Source organism: Peromyscus californicus, unplaced genomic scaffold, assembly GCF_007827085.1.
Source record: "Peromyscus californicus insignis strain IS unplaced genomic scaffold, ASM782708v3 Scaffold_6__1_contigs__length_162567912, whole genome shotgun sequence".
NCBI classification, from domain to species: domain Eukaryota; kingdom Metazoa; phylum Chordata; class Mammalia; order Rodentia; family Cricetidae; genus Peromyscus; species Peromyscus californicus.
Window position 1 is genome coordinate 31,975,378 of NW_026294584.1, and position 23,981 is coordinate 31,999,358.

Below are 23,981 nucleotides of genomic sequence, written 5' to 3' on the forward strand. Positions count from 1 at the left end.
AGTCTGACTTGGTGAACAGTGAGTTAGTTTACTGGCCTTACAGTAAACCTAGATGACAGGTTACTTATAGACTGTTGGTGAATGTAAAACGATTTCATTACCACAAATTTCAACTCCATCATGGATGATGACCTCATAAAAGCTGCCCCAACAAGTCCTCCTCTTGGTTAACTTCCCACTTCCTTTCTTCCTAAATACTCTAGGGTCTCCCAAGATCATAGGCAGCTGAAAAGGGAGGGTGTTTTAATTAAGGTTTATATTACTGTGACGTGACACCATGACCCGTAACTCTTATAAAGGAAAATATTTAATTGGGCTTGTTTACAGTTCAGAGGTTTAGTCCATTATCATGGCAGGACATGGTGGTGTGCAGGCAGACATGGTGCTGGAGAAGAAGCTTAGAAGAGTCCTACATCTTAATCCACAGGCAACAGGAAGTGAACTGAATTAGGCATAGCTTGAGCATAGGAGACTTCAAAGCCTGCCCCCAGAGTGACACACTTTCTCCAACAAGGCCACACCAACTTTAACAAGGCCACACCTCTTAATAGTGCCACTCCCTTTGAGCTTGTGGAGGCCAGTTACATTCAAACTACTGCAGAGGGGAAGCAAGAGGGACTGATGGTTGGAATCCCAGGTGAGGGTCCAGGACTCTCCTCTCCTCCCTTCTAGGGAGTGTCAAAAGCTCTATCATGATTCCCATAGACCTAGCTGTCAGTGTATATTATTCTGCTTATTTTACCATGTGGCCACCAGACCCAAGGATATTTGTACTCTAAGGAGATGGAATAATCATGTTATAGTAGGAATAACTATAGATACATATTTACTTGAAAAATATAACCTTTATATATAGTCACATTTTGCTGATGATAGAAATTTATTTTTAAGTAACTTATTAATAGTGTAAAATTTTAACTTCCTATCTGTGCAATGACTTAAATTTGAGCAGTGTGGACTCATTAAAAATTGACTAAGCATTAAGCGTCTGTTCATAACTGAGTCGGCATATAGAATTGTAGGTAGAGAAAGACAGAACTCTCTGCAGAGGTTTAAAAATACGATACATTTATTACAACATACTAACTGTACAGTGTTGTTCAGTACTGTCATAAGGGAGGAGATATTTCTCTTTGACATCATCTACGTCCTTGAGAATATTTTGGTTATTTGTGTGTGGACTTTGTAACTGAGATTTAAGCAATCTCAAAAATAAACAGGTTTCTATAGAACCCAATTATATAACTCTTAGTTGATTCTCTTCTTAAGCTTTTAATTATATCTAATTATTTCCTGATACTTCACTGAAAACCCTGACGAATAACCAAGTGCTGGGTGTAACTTGTGTCATAATTTACAAGGTTTTTTTTTTTTTTAGGCCACACCAAACTCTAAGTATGGTACTGTCTATACTTCTCAACCAAACAAAAATGCTGTTATTTTCATTTCAGATGCGATCCGTGAGCAGAGTCTTTAAGTTTATTGATATACCAAAAGAAGAAAGTGAGTGTACCAAGATAATGAAAGGACTTCGTCCTGAAGATCCATCTAAAGTTTTAGTTATTGAGAATGAACATGTGAAGAAAACTGATATCTGGCCCTCTGGGGGCGAAATGGTTGTCAAAGACCTCACTGTGAAATATGGGGATGATGGGAATCCTATATTAGAGAACATTTCTTTTTCAATAAGTCCTGGCCAAAGGGTAAGATTTCAACATTACTTGCTTTGTTAGTGAGTTTCAATATGTTCAGTGAGTCCCAACAACCATTGCAATGTTAGTAAAACCCATTAGTAACATAATTATAGAGTCAGTATTCTGTATACATAGTTGAATGTGTTGCTATGGGAAGCCATTATGTTTCTTAGGAAATTTAAATTTCATAGTCCTGAATCTATACAATAGCTTATTATAAATGTGACTGTACTTGAACATGAGTGTTCTTGCAAAATATGTAATTAATTACAGATTTTCCAACTGTAGATGCCATTAAACACGTAACATGTACCAAAAATACAACCATCACTATAAACAGTAGCAACAAATAGGTTAATCAGCACAGTGTAACTTTATCCATGCCTTAATTAATTTATATGAAACTTTAAACTTGACTTTCTTTGGACAATGTGTAGGTATGTCTTAGTTCTTTGGACCCCCTACCGACCTCTGCCTCCTCTCAAGTGGTGCATTTAGACCCTGTGCATCCAGAGTGGCAGGCACATGCGCAGTTGTGCTTCCAGCTTCTTCCTGCCTTTTGTTCCGTACTCTTGCTCTTTATTCCTGCTTTTATTTTCACTCCTTTTCTTTCTGTTGTGGTTAGTATTTTATGATGCCAAGTCTTTCTCTTTTCTTATCATAGTAATTCTACTTTTGTGAACTTTTAAAGTTTTCTCTAGAGTTGACAATATATATTTACAATGAATCCAGGTCCATTTAAAAATGTGTAATAACATAAGTAGCATCAGTACCTTATTGTCCCAATTTCTGCCTCCTGTGTTTTACATTATTTTAATGCTTCGTTTCATATATTTACATATTCTACGTGAGCAAATGCATGTTAAAATGTTCCACTAAGAGAAAAGTAAGATTTCTCATTTTGCTGCCACTTCGTTTACTTTCTAAAGTGCTTCCTTTATTCATTGAGGTCCAAGTTTGCAGTCTCTTGTAGATCTGAGTTGCGTCTTTCCTCTTCTCTGAAGAAGTTCTCTTAGCATATCTTTCAAGATAAGTCTGTTGACAGCACATTGCCTGTATGTTTGCTTGGTAGCTTCTTATCTCACCTACACTGTTGAAAGACAGCGTAACAAGCTATGTAATCCAAGGTGGTGGGTTTTTCTTTTTCTAGTTCACTCCACTCATTTCCTGATTGTATGGTGTCCATAGGTTCTAAGTAATTCTTATCGCAATTTTTTTTTTTTTTTTGTAAATAATGAGTTTTTTCCTCTGGGCTTTCTTCAAAAGGTTTTTTTTCATGATTTTTGTAGTTTGAAGATGATTGTTGTGGTATGGCTCTGGCTTTGAGCAACATTCTGCATGTTTGTTTTTCTCTTTGTATGGAGTGTATGACACTGCTTGTGAGGGGGGCAGATTCTTGCTGTCTTTGAAATATTTCCCTCAGTCCTTTATTTCTAGCCTCTTGTTTTCCTCCTTCCCTTCCTCCTTCCTTTTTTTGCCTTCTTTCTTTCTTTGGTATTTACATTATATACATGTTACACTTTTTTTCTAGTTTTTCATGTTTCTTGGCTATCCTGTTATTTTTTCCTGAGGCATTTTTGTTGTTGGCTGCTTTTATTGACATCCTCACGCTCAAAAGTTCCTTCCTCAGACGTATCTGAACTGTTGATGACCTCACCAAGGCATTCTTCATCTTTGTTGGAGTAATTTTTTTGTTATAGTTTTAGAGTTCTTTTGATTCTGTCTTGGAATGACCCCTTTTTACTAATGATCTATCTGTTTCTATATGCTAACTTTCCCATAAAACCCTTATCACATTAATCATAGTTGTTTTCCATTCCTAGTCTGTTAATTATGTGTCTTTGTCATATCCGACTTTCTTCTTTCCTAATATTGCTTATTATTTACTTTTTTTCTTTTTACCATGTTTAGTAATTGTTCTCTTGAAAGCTAAACTTATGTGGTGTGCTTGGTCATGGGACTGTAATAATAGACTGTTAGTAATTGACTGGATACATGTTGGCGTGTAGAGTTCTGTAGCTCTGTGATTATGTCTTAGTAGGTTGGAGAAATTATGCCTTCAGCTGTGAGTGTGTAAGTGCCATCATCTTGTTCATCCCTTTTGATAGTGCAGAACAGTTGGAGTGGACTGGCACTAAATGTTTCTGTTTCCTAAAGTGAGGCTGGGCTCTGGAAACAAATCTTCAGGAAGTAGATATGATAAAATAGAGTCACTCAAGAGGGGGTCTTAAAAGGAAGACAGTGTTCTGGCCTAACTTAGAATGGTCCCTCTCTCCTGTGGTTGCTTGAAACCTAAGGGAACGTCCTCTAGTCTTCCAGAGAGGTCACTGGAGGGTGCTGGAGATGGCTTCCCTCTCCATAGTCCACAATTAGCCAGGGCCATTTTTCAGTAGACTTCTGGTACTGGCTCCCTCGAGGTGTCTCCTTGCTGGTTTCTGCTTGTCAAGTATGACTGTATCTGCTTGTCTTTCTCTCTAGTTCTAGGGCACAGTCCTTTGCTCTGTGGCTTTACCTCCCTGACAGAAAATCTGCTCTTCAGTCTTTTTAATTAAGGTGGTATGACTTGCCTGGCAGTGGTGGCGCACTCCTTTAATCCCAGCACTCAGTAGGCAGAGGCTGGTGAATCCTCTGAGAGTTCAAGGCCAACCTGATCTACAAAGCAAGTTCCAGGACAGCCAAGGTTGTTACACAGAGAAACCTTATCTCAAAAAAAAAAACAAAGGAAAACCAGAGTGATTTGTATCCAAGCTCCACATAAGTAAATGACTTAATCTTACTAGTAGGTGAGATTCTTTCTTAGAATTGGAATTGACTTTTAAAACAGCATTCTGAACAGTTGTCTCCAGAATATCCATTCTACAGCCTTGCCTTTAAATTATAACAGGATGTTTCAAACATATTTCCCATATGCTGAATTGAATGAAGGAATAAATTCAAATATATTTGAATATTTTTGATATTGCAAAACATTATGCAAAGTCAATTTCTGGCAAATTACTTATTTAAAAAGGCAGTTGAAAATTGAGCTTAAATATTAATCTTTTGATTTTTAATGAATTTAGTATTCTTAGCTATATGAAAAAGTAAATATTTTGTGTAGAAAAATTATTCAGTCTTGGTATTAAAACACTTTGTTTATGAAAGTTACTTCAGGAGAAAATGTCTTGTTTTATTGGCTCTTAATCAAATATCTCACAAAATTTATTTTTTGTTGTTTCATTTTCAATGCATGAAGAATATAACAACTAATTTACAATTTTTTCCTTAAAAATACATTTGTGGCTTGGTGCATAGCTGAGTTGGTAGACTACTTACCCTGCAAACTGACACCCTGGCTTCAGTCCCCAACGGCACACACAAACACAGAAATCTTTTCTCCTTTTTAATCTCAAACTTTTCCTTAAAAAACATTTGATTATTTTAATCTAAATTTTTAACAGCCAGATTGCTTTTCTGAAGTAGATTCAAATTCAATCAATCTGTCTGTCTGTGTCTGTCTGTCCATCCATCCATCATCTATCTTTCTATCTCTATCTCTATCTGTCCGTCCATCCATCCATCCATCCATCCATCTATCTATTTATCTATCTATCTACCTATCTATCATCTATCTATCTACAGTGTCTCACCTGGGACCCCTATATTCACACAAAATAAAGACAGGGGTTTTAATTGCGAGTTAGATCTATCCTGATAGATAAATCTGTACTTACCAAATTCTTCAGCTAGCACATTGCATTATATTATAGTACTGAATAGTCCTGTAATTAGATGTTTAGTCCTTCTTAGGGATCTATTCCTTTAGGATCTATTTTGATAACTTTAGCTGCTGTCTCCATTTGTAGTCTATTCAAAATACTGCAGTACAAAACATTGTTCATTAGAATATCTGTGTTCTGATCAAATCAACACACCTAAATATGTGTTTGATTTGTTAAGCATACACCTCATTCTGTCTTTATGAAATCTGGAGTGAAGCTGCTGAGTCAATCAATCATTTGAGTAGCCCATGTGTCTTACTAATACGAAACAGGGTCTCAGTTATAATCACCTGTGAATCTACATTGCATTTGACTGGCTGTCTTGGTTTCTGTAGACCACAAAGAAATGAGATAATTACAGTGCATTTCCCTCTGCCGCCTGTTAAGTGCAGGTACGGTGCTTTAAAGGGACCGCACCACAACTGCTGTACTCATAATACAGTGCAACTCCTGTTCATGCTCAGTTCAGAACTGCTTAGCTCTCCACATCATAGTTTGATTTATCTTGATCCAAAATTTCCAGAGATGAGGTACATTGAAGTTACTAAAAACCATTGACTTGAGCTTAGGATATGTCTTAAGAGCTTATTTGCAGGAAGTGCTCTTACAAATAAGAAGATAATTATTATATGACAGTTATTCAACAAGACGACTTTGTTAGGGTATAAAACAATTAGGCTCCTTGCTGTTGAAAAACTGGTCAGACATAATACATGTCAGCACTTTGACGTGAGGAAACCAGAGCAATAGCTGGAGGGTTTAAAGCTAAAGAAAATATTTATTAATTGCCTCTCAGCCCAGTATTATCCCAATATAAGAACTGAGTTCTCTGAATATTTCAGCATTTCCTTCTGGAAGAAATGAAGCATGGTCGTTTACCCTACTCGGAATTTTTACTTCAAGGTTCTTTCTACCAAATATCACTTTCATCTGTTGAATTTCACTTTCTTTTTTTTTCTCCTGTACATCACCTGCACTGATACATTCTGATTTCTTATGTAATGCTTCACTGCAGTGTTGGAAAAATTAGGACATATGGCGAATATGTACATGTACATGTTCAACATGGGCTAGTGCAGAAATAGAAACGTACACATGGAATTTCTCAAAGTTTTAAAATTAAGATTTGATCTAGTAATTGAACAAAATTAAATAAGTCTATTATTTATTTGTAAGGTCAAATAAATATATATCTGCTCATTCATTGGCTCATCTATCTGTCTTTCAGCCAACCCTAGTATTTATTGAGCGCCTTTTGTAAACCAAGTGCACATTGGTCCATTATTCATCCACTCTTGCATCCACCCATTTTTTTCATCCTTTATCCTCCAAACTAATTATCCCTCATTCAGTTCAGGGAAGTATTTATTGAGGATCTTGTTTAGACCACCTTATCCCTGATGAAGAAACAGAAAAACTAGGTAAATTATGCAACCTTTGTTGAATATATATTCTTTATATAAATACAAGGAATAGAGAACATAAATAATTGCCAACTTCTGCATAACATTTGCTTGATCATATTTTTCCAAGAAAAAAGATTTATGAAAATTACCTTGTAGAGTTCTTCTGTTGCTTAGGAAGGCAGTGATTATTGTCATTACTCTTTACCAGCTTATCACAAAGGCCTACCTTGTTACCAAGTTACTAATAAATACCTAGTAAGTTACTTTTATTATTTTCATTTATTGAGTCCCATGCCATGGTTTGGGTTTATAAGTTATTACTAGCCTACGATGAAATAAGTATAGAGTCTGCAAATAATTAGAAGTTCATTTTATAATATATTTAAAGTACTAATTTGCAGTGAATTTATGTGAAGAGCACTTTTATAAGTGACACTTTCTCTCTAGAAAGGTCAGATGATAAGAAATCAAGGGGCGATGTGAACAGGATGAAACACATTTTAAGTGCTGCAGATATCCAGCAGGTTTTTCTTTGGTCAGTTAATGGTCTTAGGGAGCCAAGCCTATATCAGAACAAAGTGTGTGAGCTTTGAGGGCTGCCTAGACTGCTGATGTCCTCATGTAATTGGAGGAAGCCTCGATCCAATGCTGTCCTCTTGTAGCCTTGGTCTTTGGATAGCGAGAATAGTTTCTTTAATAGTAGTTTCGTTAATAATAGTTAGTTTTTTGCTTCTTGAAGTTCCCTTCTTGCCACTAGGGTCACATATTAGCACTTGATTTGAACATTACCAGAGAGCTGAGCTATATTGAAACCTCAGATCAACCTGCATTCTATGAGAATATATACTTTCCTGAACATATTCTTATTTTATCATCAGGTCTAAACTTGACACTGTTTAATTTCTTAGGAGCAGAATCTTTCTTCTCCTTTTCAATGATGGGGCCCAAGCCCAGGGCCTTGTACATGCTAGAAAGTGTGGCTCCACTCATGAGGCACACTCCCTTGTCCAGGGGCAATAAATAAATGTTAGGCCTGTTTTCAGTCAGTTTTCAAGTTTGTATCCATGTTCAAAAGTACATCTAGCTGTAGGTCCCTGATTTTAGTTTGAGCTCATCTGTAGAGCTGATTTGCATCAAGATAGGCTATTTTCACCTTTTCTTAATGTAAAAATGGGCACTTTCCACCTTGTTCTCATCAGTGGCCAATGAAGCCAGCATCAGGAATACAATCCCTGATGGCCAGTTTCTGATTTCTGTTCCGGATTATTCTTCCTGTATTGCTAATGATGAGAATTGGGAGTGTGTAAAAGGTTTAAATGACTGGGTATCAAGAGAAACAGTCCTGCTGGTTTTAACTGAGAAGCAGTCCTGAGTGGAATCTGCAGTGTGCTCTCCTTGTCTCAGGAGTAACCCCATCACTTACACCTTAGGTGGGCCTCTTAGGAAGAACTGGCTCAGGAAAGAGTACTCTGCTGTCAGCGTTTTTACGCTTGTTGAATGTTCAAGGCGATATACAGATCGATGGCGTCTCGTGGAACTCCGTGACCTTACAAGAATGGAGGAAAGCTTTTGGAGTAATAACACAGGTGAGCACAAAAATGTAAAAACACAACATTTTTCTCATTGTTTGATGTACTTAAGAAATTCTTATCACTCTGCAAAATATATTTGGTGGGTTCTGCTATCTCTCCTGCTGTGGAAGAAAAATGTACAATAAGGCATAAAAAGTAACTCCCAAAGTTTGGAATTCTGTGTGATGTGTATTTGTTGAAATGCTTTGGTAGTGGTTTTTTTTTTTTTTTTGTTTTTGTTTTTGTTTTTTGTTTTTTTTTTTTTCTAAAGCACAGTCTGTAGCAGCAGCCTAGGGCGTTTTTGTGACTGGTTTCATAGTCCTGTGTCAGTATTCAGAGCTCCAAGTGAGCGATAGAAGCCCATGGGTAAATGCTTTGCAAGATGTGAAAAATGCTTCTGAAATCACGAGCTCTTGGAAGCGTGACACAGTGGAACTGGAAATCAAAAGTGCAGTGGTTGTCCTTTGGAGTTGGAATAGGAAGAACTATGTCAGATTAATCTATAGCTTGTACATTTCCACCCTTGATTTGGGTCATACAAGATCTCTCATCTCACTGTTCAGTGCCGTTCTGTGTGTGGTACTGCACAAGCTGACATCCTGTACAGAAGAGAAACAGCAACAGTTGCCAAAGTGACCCAAATGCAAACCAAGAGATCTTTACTGAGACTGAAGCCAGAAGACACTGACAGTGTTGGGGCTGCTGTTTGCCCTTTCTCCAATACTTTTCCTCCTTTTGTTCTGCTAAACACAGAACCCACTCCACTAAGACGGTTCTTTTAAGCACCCCTGTACTTTTAACACAAAATTAGCATGCCAGAAGCATCACCAGGTAGACCAACTGCAAATCTAGACCAAGAAAATGCTTGTATTCTTGACAAATGGTCTTCACAGAATATTTGCTCCTTTCACGTGGTGAAGCACTAAATATTGTAACTGCCAAACTGATGCTTTCAATTCATTTCTATAGTTTGCCGTTTCTCCAGAAGCTTCATCCTGGATGGAGTTGTGGAAACATAATTTTTTCCTTAAAAAGACAAAAGGGATTGTCAGGCGGTCTAAAGATAAAGAAACGTTAGACAGGCAGGGTTCCTGAGGTGATAGAATTAGGCGAGTAAAAATGCCGAGAACAGTGGAAGCCAGTGTGGTTGTCAGGGAAGCACTGCCATGGAGTTTCCCTAAGTCTTCTGCTCCCAGTTCTAAAGAACGCAGTGACATCTTCGCCTCTTGTCCCTGTTCACACACGGCTACCCACTAGAAAAGCTGACTCTAAAAGGTCACTCCTCTTGTCCTTCATTGTGCCTGCCACACAATAGAAGGGCTCTCTACTCCTTGCTAGTTCTGCTCAGGAAGTTACAGAAACAAGACCCAGAAGACAACAGAATGGGCCGGAGTTAGGGAAATCTGTCTTGCCTTTCTGCGTAAGTGACGGACTGTCGAGTACATTCCAAAGCAGAGCCTCTTCCATTTGTTCTATTTTGGCTCTGAGTTTCGAGTCAAGAAGAGAAGACAGTGAAGCTCATAGTTGGCAGCTCATTGGCTTAAACAATCAGAATACCAATATGAAAATGTTCACGAACTGTGGACCTTGTTAAGCAGGAAAGTTAGTGAAAAAGCATTATTTTAAAGCTTCGGTTACAAATTTGGAGGACTGGAAGCTCTTCTGAGTAAATGATGAGAACTTTTATTTTTTGTTTTCATTTATTTTTTATTGTACATGGTATGTGTATGAGAGGGAAGGAGAATGTGTGGCTATATACACGATATGAAACACTTGCAGAGGTCAGAGCACAACGTTCAGGAATCTGTTCTCTCCTCCCACCATGGAATGTGGAGTTTGGATTCAGGTCATGAGGCTTGTGTGACAAATGTTTTTATCCGCCGAGCCATCTCACTGGCTTCTTTTCTTAATGGTTTGAAAATACCCAACATCCACCCATCACTCTCACCACAGACAGAGTGGGGGAATCTTTCACTTTGGAAGCTATCAGATAGCATGTGCTAGGGCAACGGGTGACAGCTTAAAATTTACCATATAAAATTACTAAACTTTGTGCTTGTAGCTATATTACAGACTTTTTAGCTATATCAAATGTAGAGATACTACTTGTCCTTGTTATGCCACAGAGTTCCAGTCCAACCTGTAAACTTCTAACGAGAAACTCAAAATGATGCTCATTGTCATATGACAGAGATTAAAGAAACAACTGAGACCAAAGTGAGAAACTGAAGATGAGTAATTGAACAGAGCTGTCTGTCAAGGTTTGGGTTGGTGTGTGGACAGTGATAAATGACCAGACCCCAAAGCTGCTGTCACTGCCTCCAGGACATCAGTGTCCCTCCTTTCCTGCTGTTTGTCTTCTCTTTCTTTCCTTGTTATCTCTCTGTCTGCAGCAAACATGTAACTGTTTCCTAGTCAGACTTCAATAATTGAGGATTTTTTTCTCCAATGCAAATGTTCTGCTTTCACTGTCCACACCCAGATGGAGTCTCAAACCTTGTTTATGACTTTCTCCTTGTACTTCTGATAGGTCTTATTTTCAAATTATCTGCATGTTCATTTAAGTTATGCTTAGAATTTGAACACATTCTAGATATTCTAGTTAAAATGCAAGATTTAAAAACAATGATCAAAAAATTTGTAGCAAAATTACAAAAAGAATGATAGAAATACTAAATAAAATCATTTTCTTCTGAATTTTTCCCTCTGTATAAGATGTGTAACATAACACCTTGCATGAGTGGAATTCAAAATACATTGTTCTATGCTGAATCACTAAATGCTGCTGTCTCACATTTGTGGCTCTGTCAGCGTTTGGGCTCTAATCTGTATAATCTTAGGCCACTTGTTTTATTTCTCTGTGTCATAGTCTCCTTATTTGTAAAATGAGTATAGTGATAATAACAATTCCTTGTACTTTTGTGAGAACCAAATGAAAAGTGTTTAGATTCCTCCTATCCACATTGCTTATTCTGTATGTGATGGCTATTATTATCATTTGTAATTCTATGAAGAAAATAGTCATGCCTCCTTTGTCTGTTATTGGACTGAGGTATGGTCTATAAGTATGAATAAATGAGTGTAGACAGTTTCACAAAGTTGTAAAGAACACACGTCAGAAAGTGTCATAAAGTTTATAGGTTTAGAAAGATTGCGTACATGGGGTTCTAGGCAGGGAGACTATGAACAAGACAGGTCAATATGAAGGGAAAAAAGAAGTGTCAGAGGCAATCACAGGTTAGGGAGTATTAGGAGAAGTCATGGCATGGTCTAGCAGCTAGGGACTGATTCTCCTGGGGTAAGGAAGGGCCTGGAGAAGGTATATTGAGCATTGGTACATTCATGATGGACCCTCAGATGATCACACTGTGATGTGATTAATTAGAACTTACTGATATAGATAGTTGGACACAGTGCAGAATTCAAGGGAGGGCATAAAAATAACTGATGTGTCCTATTTTCAAATAAATACAACACAGTTTAGCTATTTCTGAGCCTAAAATTCAAAACCTTTGATTATATACTTTAATTAGAAAAAAACATTTTTTCTGAGTCTGGGTTACCTCACTCAGGATGATTTTTTCTAGTTCCATCCATTTGCCTGCAAACCTCATGATGTCATTGTTTTTTTCTGCTGAGTAGTACTCCATTGTGTATATGTACCACATTTTATTTATCCATTCTTCCGTTGAAGGGCATCGAGGTTGTTTCCAGCTTCTGGCTATTACAAATAATGCTATGAAAGCATGTGTCCTTATGGTATGATTGAGCATTCCTTAGGTATATGCCCAAGAGTGGTATAGCTGGGTCTTGAGGGAGGTTGATTCCCAATTTTCTAAGAAAGCACCATATTGATTTCCAAAGTGGCTGTATGTAGCTGGGTTTTTTTCTCCGGGTCCCACCAAGCCCCGGCAGTCCGACAGCCGACTTATAAAATAAACACACAGATGCTTATATTGCTTACAAACTGTATGGCCGTAGCAGGTTTCTTGCCAACTATTCTTATATCTTAAATTAACCCATTTCTATTAATCTATAAGTTGCCACGTGGCTTGTGGCTTACCGGTATCTTAACATGTTGCTTCTCCTCATGGCGGCTAGCAGTGTCTCTCCTGCCTCAGCCTCCACTTCCCAGAATCCTCTTCTCTGCTTGTCCCACCTATACTTCCTGCCTGGCTACTGGCCAATCAGCATTTTATTTATACAGAGCGATATCCACATCAGCTGTACAAGTTTGCATTCCCACCAACAGTGGAGTAGTGTTCCCCTTGCTCCACATCCTCTCCAACATAGGCTGTCTTCAGTGTTTTTGATCTTAGCCATACTAACAGGTGTAAGATGGTAGCTCAGAATCGTTTTGATTTGCATTTCCCTGATGACTAAGGATGTTGAGCAATTCCTTAAATGTCTTTCAGCCATTTGAGCTTCTTCTCTTGAGAATTCTCTGTTTAGCTCTATAGCCCATTTTTTAATTGGACTGTTGGGTATTTTGATGTCTAATTTCTTGAGTTCTTTATATGTTCTGGATATCAGCCCTCTGTCAGATGTGGGGTTGGTGAAGATCTTTTCCCATTCTGTAGGTTGTCATTTTGTCTTGTTGACCATGTCCTTTGCCTTTCAAAAGCTTTTCAGTTTCAAGCGGTCCCATTTATTAATTGGTATGTACTCACTCATAAGTGGATACTAGATGTAAAGCAAAGGATAACCAGACTGCAACTCACGACTCCAGGGAGGCTACCTAGTAAAGAGGACCCTAAGAAAGACACAGGGATTCCCCAATGACAGAGAAATGGATGAGATCTACATGAGCAAACTGGGGGTGAAGGGGGTACTGGAGGTCAAGGGTCAGGAGAAAGAGAGCTTAGGGGAGCGGGAGGTCCCAGCTGAATCAGGAGCAGAGTGGGAAAATGGGGAGGGAGATACTATGATAATTGAAGACCCCATGGGAATAGGAAGAAGCAGAGTGCTAGAGAGGTCTCCAGGAATCCACAAAGATACCTCCACTGTAGATTACTGGCAATGGTCCAGAGAGTGCCTGAGCTGACCTGCTCTAGTAATCAGATGGCCGAACACCCTGGCTGTCATGATAGAACTCTCATCCAGTACCTGATGGAAGCGGATGCAGAGATCCATGGCCGAGCCCAGGTGGAGCTCTAGGAGTCCAATTGGTGAGAGAGAGAAGGGATTGTATGAGCGAGAGATATTGAGACTGTGATTGGAAAAAACACAGGGACAAATAGCCAAACTAGTGGAAACACATGAACTGTGAACCAATGGCTGAGAAGCCCCCATGGAACTGGACCAGGCCCACTGGATAAGTGAGACAGTTGACTAGCTTGAACTATTTGGGAGGCCCCCAGGCCGTGGAGCCGAGACCTGTCCTTGATGCGTAGACTGTTTTTTTGGAGCCTAGGGCCTATGCTGGGACACTTTGTTCAGCCTTGGTGTAGGAAGGAAGGGACTGGATCTGCCTCAGCTGAATCTACCAGGCTGGGAAGACTCCTCAGGGGAGACCTTGCCTTGGAGGAGGTGGGAATGGGGGGTGGATTGGGAGGGAGGGCTGGGGGGTGGGAGGAGGGAGGACGGGGGAATCTGTGGCCAATATGTGAAATTAAGTTAATTATACAATAAAAATATTTAATAAAAAAGAAAGAAAAACATTTTATCTGTCCTTAAAAAGGTTTATACTAAAACTTAGTAGTATAGAAAATGTTATGACTCACTGAATGGATTTCCAGGAAACTATACTTCCACTATCTTATATGCATTTTTCTATATTTAAATAAATGGCATACACACTGATGGTATAACAATCTATATTTGTTATAAACAGTTAATAATTCTGAATAGAAGTATATTCTTCATAATTTTTTAGCTGATGGATGTTCTTTATAGCAAAACAATGATTAATTTTAAGCATTCTAATGCAACCTGAGAATTGTGATGGTTCATCCTGGATGGGTTTTTACTGTACAGAAGGTGCTGCAGAAATGATAAGAAACTTTATCATTTTACCACATTAATATTGCCAAGCATTTGGGCCACATTAGGGTTAGGGTTAGGGTTAGGGTTAGGGTTAGGGTTAGGGTTATCAACTACCACATTAATATCGCCAAGCATTTGGGCCACATTCACGTCTCCCATTATTTACTTTATATTAAGTTCAGTCGTCACATAAGCTGAATTGCCCTTTTGTTTTCGTTTGACATCTAGTACTAAAGCATAGTGTCTGTTACAATGATAGACCAGCCGTGAGAAGTCCACGGAGGTTCAGCTGCTTCCACAGAATTGAGGAATGGAGGAGTCAGTTTCAGGGAAGAGATTAGTCATGGGGGGAACAATGGCGATCTCTTTATTCTGCCTAGAGTCTCACGAATTGCCCTTTATACCATACATGACATTAAATAAATATCAAATATTTGCTTGCCCTAACTTTCTCATTAGTGAGTAGTTTCTTACAAGACCAGTAGGGGATCCCTGTGATTGAAAGTTCCAGGTGCATTTCTTTGGTGCATGGATCTGAGAGTGCCATGTTGGCCAAACCATACCACTTCCCAGGGCTGTGACTGTTGAACTTGTAAACCAGAGAGAAAGAGCTTAGGTTGACCTCCAGGGACCTTTCAGTTATACAGAGGGGTTTGTAGGGTGTTCAAACCATTTAGGAAACATAAGCAAGACATCTGCTGGCACCACAAGAGCGAGCGACTACCAGGTTCTCTTTGAATTACAGGAATGGAATGTCTGATTGATTGCATACAATTGAATTCTAACCAAACCAGTTTGTCCAGTCAATTTTTCTTTAAAATTGAATGTGTAGTTCATTACCTTTTACTAGACAAGAAATTATGAACAAAAGGCTTGCCAGATTTCTGAATTGTAATAAATCTACCACAGCTAAAGCTTTTAGATTCCTAAAAGAAAACTTCCTTTCTTCATAACTTTGAATGTGTATGTTTAAAATAAATTAATTAAAATGTCATAAATTTAATAAGCTAAATATATTATAGACTGTTATGAATAAAAATTGGGCGTTCTATTTCTGAAGCAGCTATGAGGAATCTTCACAGGTTCAATAGGTTGCTAGTGTTAGACTTTAAGGAACTGGGATACTTGCAGGTTGGGTCACATTTAGTAGATCTCTCTCTCTTTCTCTCTCTCTCTCTCTCTCTGTCACACATATTCTTTCACACACACACACACACACACACACACACACACACACACACACACACACACACACACAGACACACACACACCTTTATTAGCCAGACAGTAGCTGATAGAAGTTAACCTTCACAATTGAGGAAAAGTAACATTTACTCTGTGATTATTTTGTACTTTTACTTCTCCATATGAGCACACTCATTCGGGCAACATTTTTTGAACTTATACAAAGCTAATGTCTACAATAGAAAGTAAAGACATGGTCTTCAGGGAGATAAGAACATTGGAAACCAAGCACTCATAGATGTGCACATAATCATAGTTGTTTTCTTTGAGACATGCAACCTGCATTGGCCTCTGGCTTCCCATATAACGAAGGTAACCTTGAAAGCTTTATCTTCTTGTTTTCTACCTTCTGAGTGTTGGAATTATGGGCACATGTGACTGTGCCCAGTTTATGTGCTTGTGGGATCAGACCCAAGCTTCTTGCAAATTAAGTAAGCATTTTTACCAACTGAGCAACATCTCTAGCACCTAAGCTTAGTATTATTTAAGGATTGAAAATATACGAAATAATTGGGGGAGCTTATTTGGTTTGATGATAGTGAACAGTGCCACTAGGAAATGAAATTTAATTTGAAAATGAAAGCTGGAGCTTGCCATGTGAAGATCATGGAAGATGATATTTCTAGTTGAGAAGAATAGGTTATGTGAAGAAGTTAAGGAAGTCTATGTGGTTAGACTAGGATGAAGTGGAAAGGGGCCATAAGATCTTGTGGCCATCGAAAGGACTGTGTGCCCTAAGTGAAATGGAAAATCAGTTCAAGTTTTCTAAAAGGTTAATGAAATGACCCATTTCCATTTATCATGGATTACTTGAGTGTATTGTAAGAGAAGCAAGAGTATAAAGAAAGAAATCAATTAGGAAACTCAGTGACACAGAGAGAGCTAGTGATGGTGTGGACCACTCAGTAGGAACAGAAATTGAGAAATAAATTGATTTTGACATATAGTTTGGGGGTAAAATAAATGACTGATGGTTCATTTCATTTAGGTAGGCTGAGGAGTGAGGTAAATCAAGAGTGCCTCTCAGTTCTTAGACTGAAAAAATGAAGATGCTATGCTCTGAGATAGAGATGCAGGGAAAATGGAAGTGGGATGTAACTGCTTTGTTTTACAAAGCATGGAAATGAAAGAGACTGAGTTCCTGTTTGTAGCCGGACCTACCCAACCAGAACCAAACTACCAAGGTGTCTTTGGAAGCCACATTCCCTTTAGTGACTGTCTGTTTTGAAGATAAAACATCTTGTTCACTCCTTTCAGTCTTCCAGAATAATGGCATTATTCTTTTTGGCCAAAGTAAACATTCCTATTGTGTGCTTCAGCTGAATATATTGCTCTTTCAAAGTTACAAAGAGGCAACCAGGAGAAGAAAAGGCAAGAAAGTTATTTTAGACGTAAACATTAAAATTATTTTGCCAGTCTTCTGTGTGCACAGAGAGGACTAAATATTATTTTTAAAATATTACTTATTTTAAAATAAGTGCATGGCCCACCTAAGGGGAAGTGGCACTACACCTGGAGCATCTCAGCCATGGCCGTGCAGGGCTGTTTCCATACCTGGAGCATCTCAGCCATGGCCGTGCAGGGCTGTTTCCACACCTGGAGCATCTCAGCCATGGCTATGCAGGGCTGTTTCCACACCTGGAGCATCTCAGCCATGGCCGTGCAGGGCTGTTTCCACACCTGGAGCATCTGCCTCTTCCCTGGCATACATGCCTTTGAACAAATGGCTGATCTATGATCATTTAGGAGTTTCTAAGTTGTCCTGCCTTCTGTTTCTCTCTGTTTATCTAAGTAAGACACTGCACAAATTTATAAACTAAATGAGCATGTGTGCTTGAGTACGTTTCTGTGTGTTAGCATGGTTGTACAGTGTCTTAGGGAACTACTTCATCAAATAGGACTTTGTTATGGAAATTTAATTCTAACTCATACACATGTTGTTTTTAATTTTTCTGATTCTACATTTTTTTATAATGAAGAATATAAGTAAAAGAAAATACTCCATTCTCCACGATAAACAGTGGCCTCAATTTCCTTATCCCAAAGACATTGAAATTAGAAAAAAAAAAGTTCAAAAAGAATTTCAAACACTGCTACATTTTTACTTTAAAAGTGATATAAGCCGGGCGGTGGTGGCGCACGCCTTTAATCCCAGCACTCGGGAGGCAGAGCCAGGCGGATCTCTGTGAGTTCGAGGCCAGCCTGGGCTACCAAGTGAGTTCCAGGAAAGGCGCAAAGCTACACAGAGAAACCCTGTCTCGAAAAACCAAAAAAAAAAAAAAAAAAAAAAAAAAAAAAAGTGATATAAAAGTACAATTTCTTACAACTTAAGAAAAATAGATAGTGAATACATGGATGTTTGTTTTGTTTCATGTCTTACTTGAAATATTTTGGAACAAAGAGGAAAAAATAAGATGTATAAGTTATTCATACTTTCTAATTTTCTTTATCGTTATAGAAAGTATTTATCTTTTCTGGAACATTCAGACAAAACCTGGATCCCAATGGGAAATGGAGAGATGAAGAAATATGGGAAGTTGCAGATGAGGTAAGAATGCTAAATGTAATAGTTTTGAAGAGGCAGATCATACACACAAGTGTGGTTGCCATAGGTGATATACACATCTGCCTGTGTGTGTGTATAAGTGTGGATGTGTGTGTGGATGAGTACATTGTAAGCGCAGTGCTCTAATTTACCTAGCACATTCACGTTTTGAATTAGACAGATCCATCTCCTCAGGGCAGTCGGGCCTTACTGTGTAGTCTGTTCATGCTGCTTTAATAAAGTTCCATAGACTCGGCTGTTCACAGACAAGGTGTGTTTATCTCACTTTGCAGGCTGAGAAGTCTAGAGGCAGGAGACACTACTTGTTGTCTGCTGAGGCCCTACTTCCTGTCGGTTCACAGATGTACTTCTTGCTGTGTCTCACTCAGTAGAAGTGGTGAATGAAATTTCTGGAGGCTCTTTTTACTATATGGCCAATCCCATCCATGGAGGACTCAGACCCCATGACCTAATCACTTCCCAGATGTCTTATCTCTCACTAACACTACCTTGGGTGTTAAGATTTTAACGTGAGTTTCTGAAGGATTTGCATGTGTAGACCTAGACCTCCCTCTTTTACTCCACTCCAAAGTCATGCCTTGTTCTTATGAAAATATATTATTCCATCTCAACAACCCCCAAAGCCTTCACTCATTCCAGTATCAGTTTGCAGCTGGAAATCCCACAGTCTCAACTCAGCCAGATCCCTGAGTCCTTGGGCTTTGGATTTGTCGTACTGGCATTCCAGCATTTCCTGCCCCTTGGTCATTGCTGCTCTCTTGCCGTGTTTCCCTTTTCTGCCTTCCTCCAGAGCAGATCTTGCCAGGAACTTTGAAGCCTCTGAGTGCTAAATGCTAACCCCTTGAGTAACCAACCCTAACCTCCCCCAATAAAATGCACTGAGATTAACCGTTTTTCATTATCAAGGTTTCTTTATTACCCAGCAAATGCAAGGTTTTTAAAGAAAACATTAACTAAATTGCAAGTGGCATGCTGTAAGGTCCTTGATGTGATTTTACAGAGTGAACTGTAAGAATACAATGTGCTAGAGAGAACTTGGGAAAGAAGGTATTAGGCTTTATAAAACCTGCAGCTATTGCCAAGTCCCCATAAAATTTGCAGGAAAGCAGGATCATAAAATCATCTAAAATGGTAGAAGATATGGTTAAGACTTTGGATTCCAATATAATACAGAAAGTCACATGGCTAGATTTTGGCCGTCAGTCCATATTTAGATGTATCTTTTCACTGATCTTCCTTTTAAATGTAGAATCATAAAGATGTTGCTTCTGATCCAAACTAAATGTCCCATGGCTTGAGTAAGAGTGACAAGTTTTTGTTGAAGAGGCCACAAAGAAACAGAAGCACCAAGCCCTAGCCTACAGCAGTAGAAAGGACATGTGGGTTAAAAGGCATAAATCCTAGGCTTTAATCCTTTATGGTGGATGCAAACAGGGACATGCTGGGGTGTGTCAGCCTACTAACACACTGGGACAAAAGTCTAACCTTCCTGGGCTGGTTCAGGGTAGTGCCCTCCCCTATGCAGCTCTGGAGAGCTTTCTTTTTTTTTTTTTTTTTTTTGGTTTTTCGAGACAGGGTTTCTCTGTGTAGCTTTGTGCCTTTCCTGGAATTTGCTTTGGAGACCAGGCTGGCCTCGAACTCACAGAGATCCGCCTGCCTCTGCCTCCCGAGTGCTGGGATTAAAGGCGTGTGCCACCACCGCCTGGCTCTGGAGAGCTTTCTAAAGCCTGCATCTCCTCTGCTTACCACCCTCTCTGTGCCTATCTATTGCCTGCTGGACAGGGTACCTGTTGGACATTGCTTAAAGGACCTTGGTGATTTGTACATGGGAAACCCTCCCAGTCCACCACTCCTGTCCCTTATCATTCAAGCCTTTTGCTACACATTACTTCTTTCTGAAACCCATCCTGACCCTCCAGCTTTGAGAAAGGAGACTTTCCTAGGTATATCCCATGCCTCCAGTCCCTCAAAATTCCCTGCACTGGATCAAAATTCACCTAGTGACCACTCCATATTTCCTATGTAACTGTAAGTTCACGAGGATTATGGCATTATATCCTGCTCTCTGTGATATCTGTCATGCCTGAAGTAGTGAACTCGTGAGTGGTGTTTGATACGTTCTGATTGAATGATGGAATAAATGAAGGATTCATTTATCTCATGTAAAATGTGTCATGAAAATATCCTCATGCTTGATTCATAATAGATATTATCATCTTCCTTTCGGTAATGAATAGCCTTTCTACAATGACTGGTGAATGCCAGATAGAACAGCAGCTCGGACTTTGGGCCCTCTGCTGTTTCAGCCCAGTAAGCTGCCTGTGTGATCTTGGTATCTTGACTCTTGCTGTTAGGATATGGGATTTTCTTTCTTTCTTTCTTTCTTTCTTTCTTTCTTTCTTTCTTTCTTTCTTTCTTTCTTTCTTTCTTTCTTTCTTTCTTTCTCTTTCTTCCTTCCTTCCTTCCTCCCTCCCCCCTCTTTCTTTTGCTTGTTATGTTATTTTTAGAAGTTGCCATATTAATGTATAAAGATGGCAACAGTGGCCTTTTAAGTGGGAAATTGGCCCTCGGAAGCTTGCAGAATGTAAGCAAAAGGAACTAAGGATATTTATTTTTAAACTGCCCACTAGTGGACTTGCAGGAAAAGCACAATTCACATTTTTAACTTTTTAAAAAATATTATACAAAACAAAAACTACAAATACTACTAAATAGTTTGTTATAGGATACTGATTTATCTAACCATATTTGGGAACATTTAACTTTGTAATTTGATACATGGGGGATTGTAGAGTCTTGAAGAATTATAGAGTACAGTATATAATGTCAGAACTAAACCTAGCAGTAATTCATTTATCCTTAAGTTGTAATGTATAAAGACTGCTTTGTTTGGCTACAGCATTGGAGGATTAGAGTAGCTAATGAATGAATGAATGAATGAATGAATGGATGAATGAATGAATAAATGTTGAGGTTGAGAGTGTTCTTAAATGAAGAACACATATTTACTTTCAAGAAATGTAGGGAAACATATGCAATTCAACAATACAGGATGCCTGGCTGTCCTACGGACAATGGAGGATATTTAAATGGATATTCAGACTTGAGCAGTAGGATAAACCATGGGAATGTTGAGATGTGTAAAGTAGGTGTGTGTGTGATGAGGAGGGGGTGGTTCAGGATGTCTTTTGTGCCCCATGAGAATACTTACATTTTATTCATCCAGGAAAAGAACTACCATAGGATTTAAAACAGAGAAATAATCTAATCTCAGATCTGCATTTTTGGGAGATCTCTTGAATGTTTCTGTGATGGATTGACAATTTACTCATTGATACTTGCAGTATGATGCTTAAGAAATGACAAAAGTCCAGACAAGGTTCAGTATGTCATAATTGACAAAGAGAAAGGTTTCAGAAATAACTGGGAGAAAGTCTAGGCTAGAGATAGGCATTTTAAATCATTGGCTTAATGGTAGACATCAATACTATGTAAATAGCCAAACTCTGGAGACAGGAGGCAAGTTGGAGTTGGGATTGAAGCTTCATGTACAAGGGATGAAGTGTTATATTAAGTCTCCTTGGATGCATCAGTCTTCCTTGTCTAATGTGCCTACATCCCCTACTATCTCAGACACCTTTAAATCTTAACATGTTTACATAAAAGGTACTTCTAAGCAGCCACTTATTTGAACTATCCATAATTAGCACATATGAGCCTGGCATAAACTGTGATATGTGAGCCATTTCTGAAATCCCCTCTAAGATCATGAGATCTTTCTGAAGGCCATCTGCCTATGTTAGAGTTATGTGGGTATATATCTTACCTGCACATACTAAATTCCAGATTCCTGAAGGGCAAGAGACAGTCATATCTACATTTCAGTGGTTCTTAGCAAGAAGACATAATGCACATGTATTTGAATAACCACCAAGATATCTGTAATTATGCTTTATTCTTGACAGATTTTTTGATCTTTTACTTTATAAACCTTTTTAAATTGCAGTTTAAAAATATAAACCATTAACTATAAATGAATCTCTGTATTCTACCCCGACATCTAAGAAACTTTAAACTTTAGTGGTTTTCCATTTTTTACTAATTTTGCACTTCATGAGAAAGTTATTAATTTCTCAGTTTTTATAAGTGAAGAAGATGACTGTTTAAGTTTTTAAAACTTCACCAGCTGGTTCTTTAATGATGTTTCTTATCCCTTATTACAGATAGAAGGTAAACATATCATGTCATGTCATGTCTTCTAACAGTTCTGCTTGTGAACCATTTGCCATATTATCTTTAAAGCACATATTAAATCACATTCTAATCATATATTATTATATACATCTTTGTCAATCCAGAGCCCTCGGGAAGCAGGTATCATTGTGTGTCACTGTTTGTTGGGGAACTTGGCACTTAACAGGTGCACACTGAATGACTCCTGAATGAAGTATGGGGCTGAAAGAAATCCTTCAATCAGCTTAGGGCTACCAGTACTGTAAACAGACTTTTGCTTAATGAAACTAAGTGGGAGCTGGAAGCTGAGGGTGAAATTTAATCTGTGCAAACTCATGTGTATTTTTAGAATGTCAGCCTCTTGAGTAATTTTAGTTCTGTGGTATCTCAAGTGCCCCTTCTAAGCACAGTGTTTTCTTTATTTTTTACAGGTTGGACTCAAATCTGTGATAGAGCAGTTTCCTGGGCAGCTCAACTTTACCCTTGTGGATGGGGGTTATGTGCTAAGCCATGGCCACAAGCAATTAATGTGCTTGGCCCGATCTGTTCTCAGTAAGGCCAGGGTCTTACTGCTTGATGAGCCTAGTGCCCATCTGGACCCCAAGTGAGTTCCAGAAACTCTGTTTTGTAATAACAGAATAGGAGTAGAGTTATTGAATGTTGTTACTTCATATTGATACAAATTCCCATTCAGCTGCCATGCCTGCAAGTAGGGGCTACCAAATAATTGTCCAGGAGGAAGTCACTATTTAACATGGGCACAAGAACTTATTTCATTCAATAAGAGCCCTGGTTTCTCTCCTGACTGGAGTTTAGAATTTCATATAAACTCTTCAACCTCATCAACATATGATGAAATATTTATTTATGTGTACATACTCTTATGGTTTCCCTCTGTATCCTGTTTATATTATAAACACATTAATAGTACAGAATAAAGAACTGATGAATCTACATAAAAATGTAGTTTCATTTTTTAATGAAATTTCCTTATTAACATTTGTCTTATTAATGTATTAAATACTTAGAATGTAGCCCTTGGTTAGAAAGCTGACTGTGGTTAATTCTGTATCAATAGAATGCCAAAAGTATTTTTTAAGTAAGTACTAAATCTATAGGACACTACATATTGTCAAAGATAAAGGCAGATTATTCTTACTCTGTAATGTTTTATGTGGTGTTTTCTTGCTTTGCTAGAACGTACCAAGTAATTCGAAAAGCTCTAAAACACGCCTTCCATGACTGCACAGTAATCCTCTGTGAACACAGGATAGAGGCAATGTTGGATTGTCAGCGATTTTTGGTGAGTCTTTTACACGTCTTCCCTGTTTCATTCCCCATTTATGTTAGCAATCTTGCACAACAGTTACTATAAACTATAGGCATGTACTCCTTCCTTCATCCATATGTCACACATCTGCCAGCTCTCCTTGGTGTGGCTGCTTGAGTCTTCTTCCTTTGACTTGAGCTATGCACGATATTGAAATCTAGCACACCTCCAGTGGTAGCATATTACCAAG

The 23,981-nt window shown here is 38.5% G+C and overlaps 1 protein-coding gene across 1 annotated transcript in view; it reads left to right on the forward strand.

Annotated features, from left to right (window-relative positions):
- The window catches only part of Cftr (CF transmembrane conductance regulator), a 146,242-nt gene that overhangs the window by 119,357 nt on the left and 2,904 nt on the right, over positions 1-23,981 (forward strand). Inside the window, exons 22-26 of the mRNA XM_052721308.1 lie at positions 1,452-1,703; positions 8,292-8,447; positions 18,121-18,210; positions 22,893-23,065; positions 23,659-23,764. Coding sequence (XP_052577268.1) covers positions 1,452-1,703; positions 8,292-8,447; positions 18,121-18,210; positions 22,893-23,065; positions 23,659-23,764 — 777 coding nt within the window. The remainder of the gene's footprint in view (positions 1-1,451; positions 1,704-8,291; positions 8,448-18,120; positions 18,211-22,892; positions 23,066-23,658; positions 23,765-23,981) is intronic.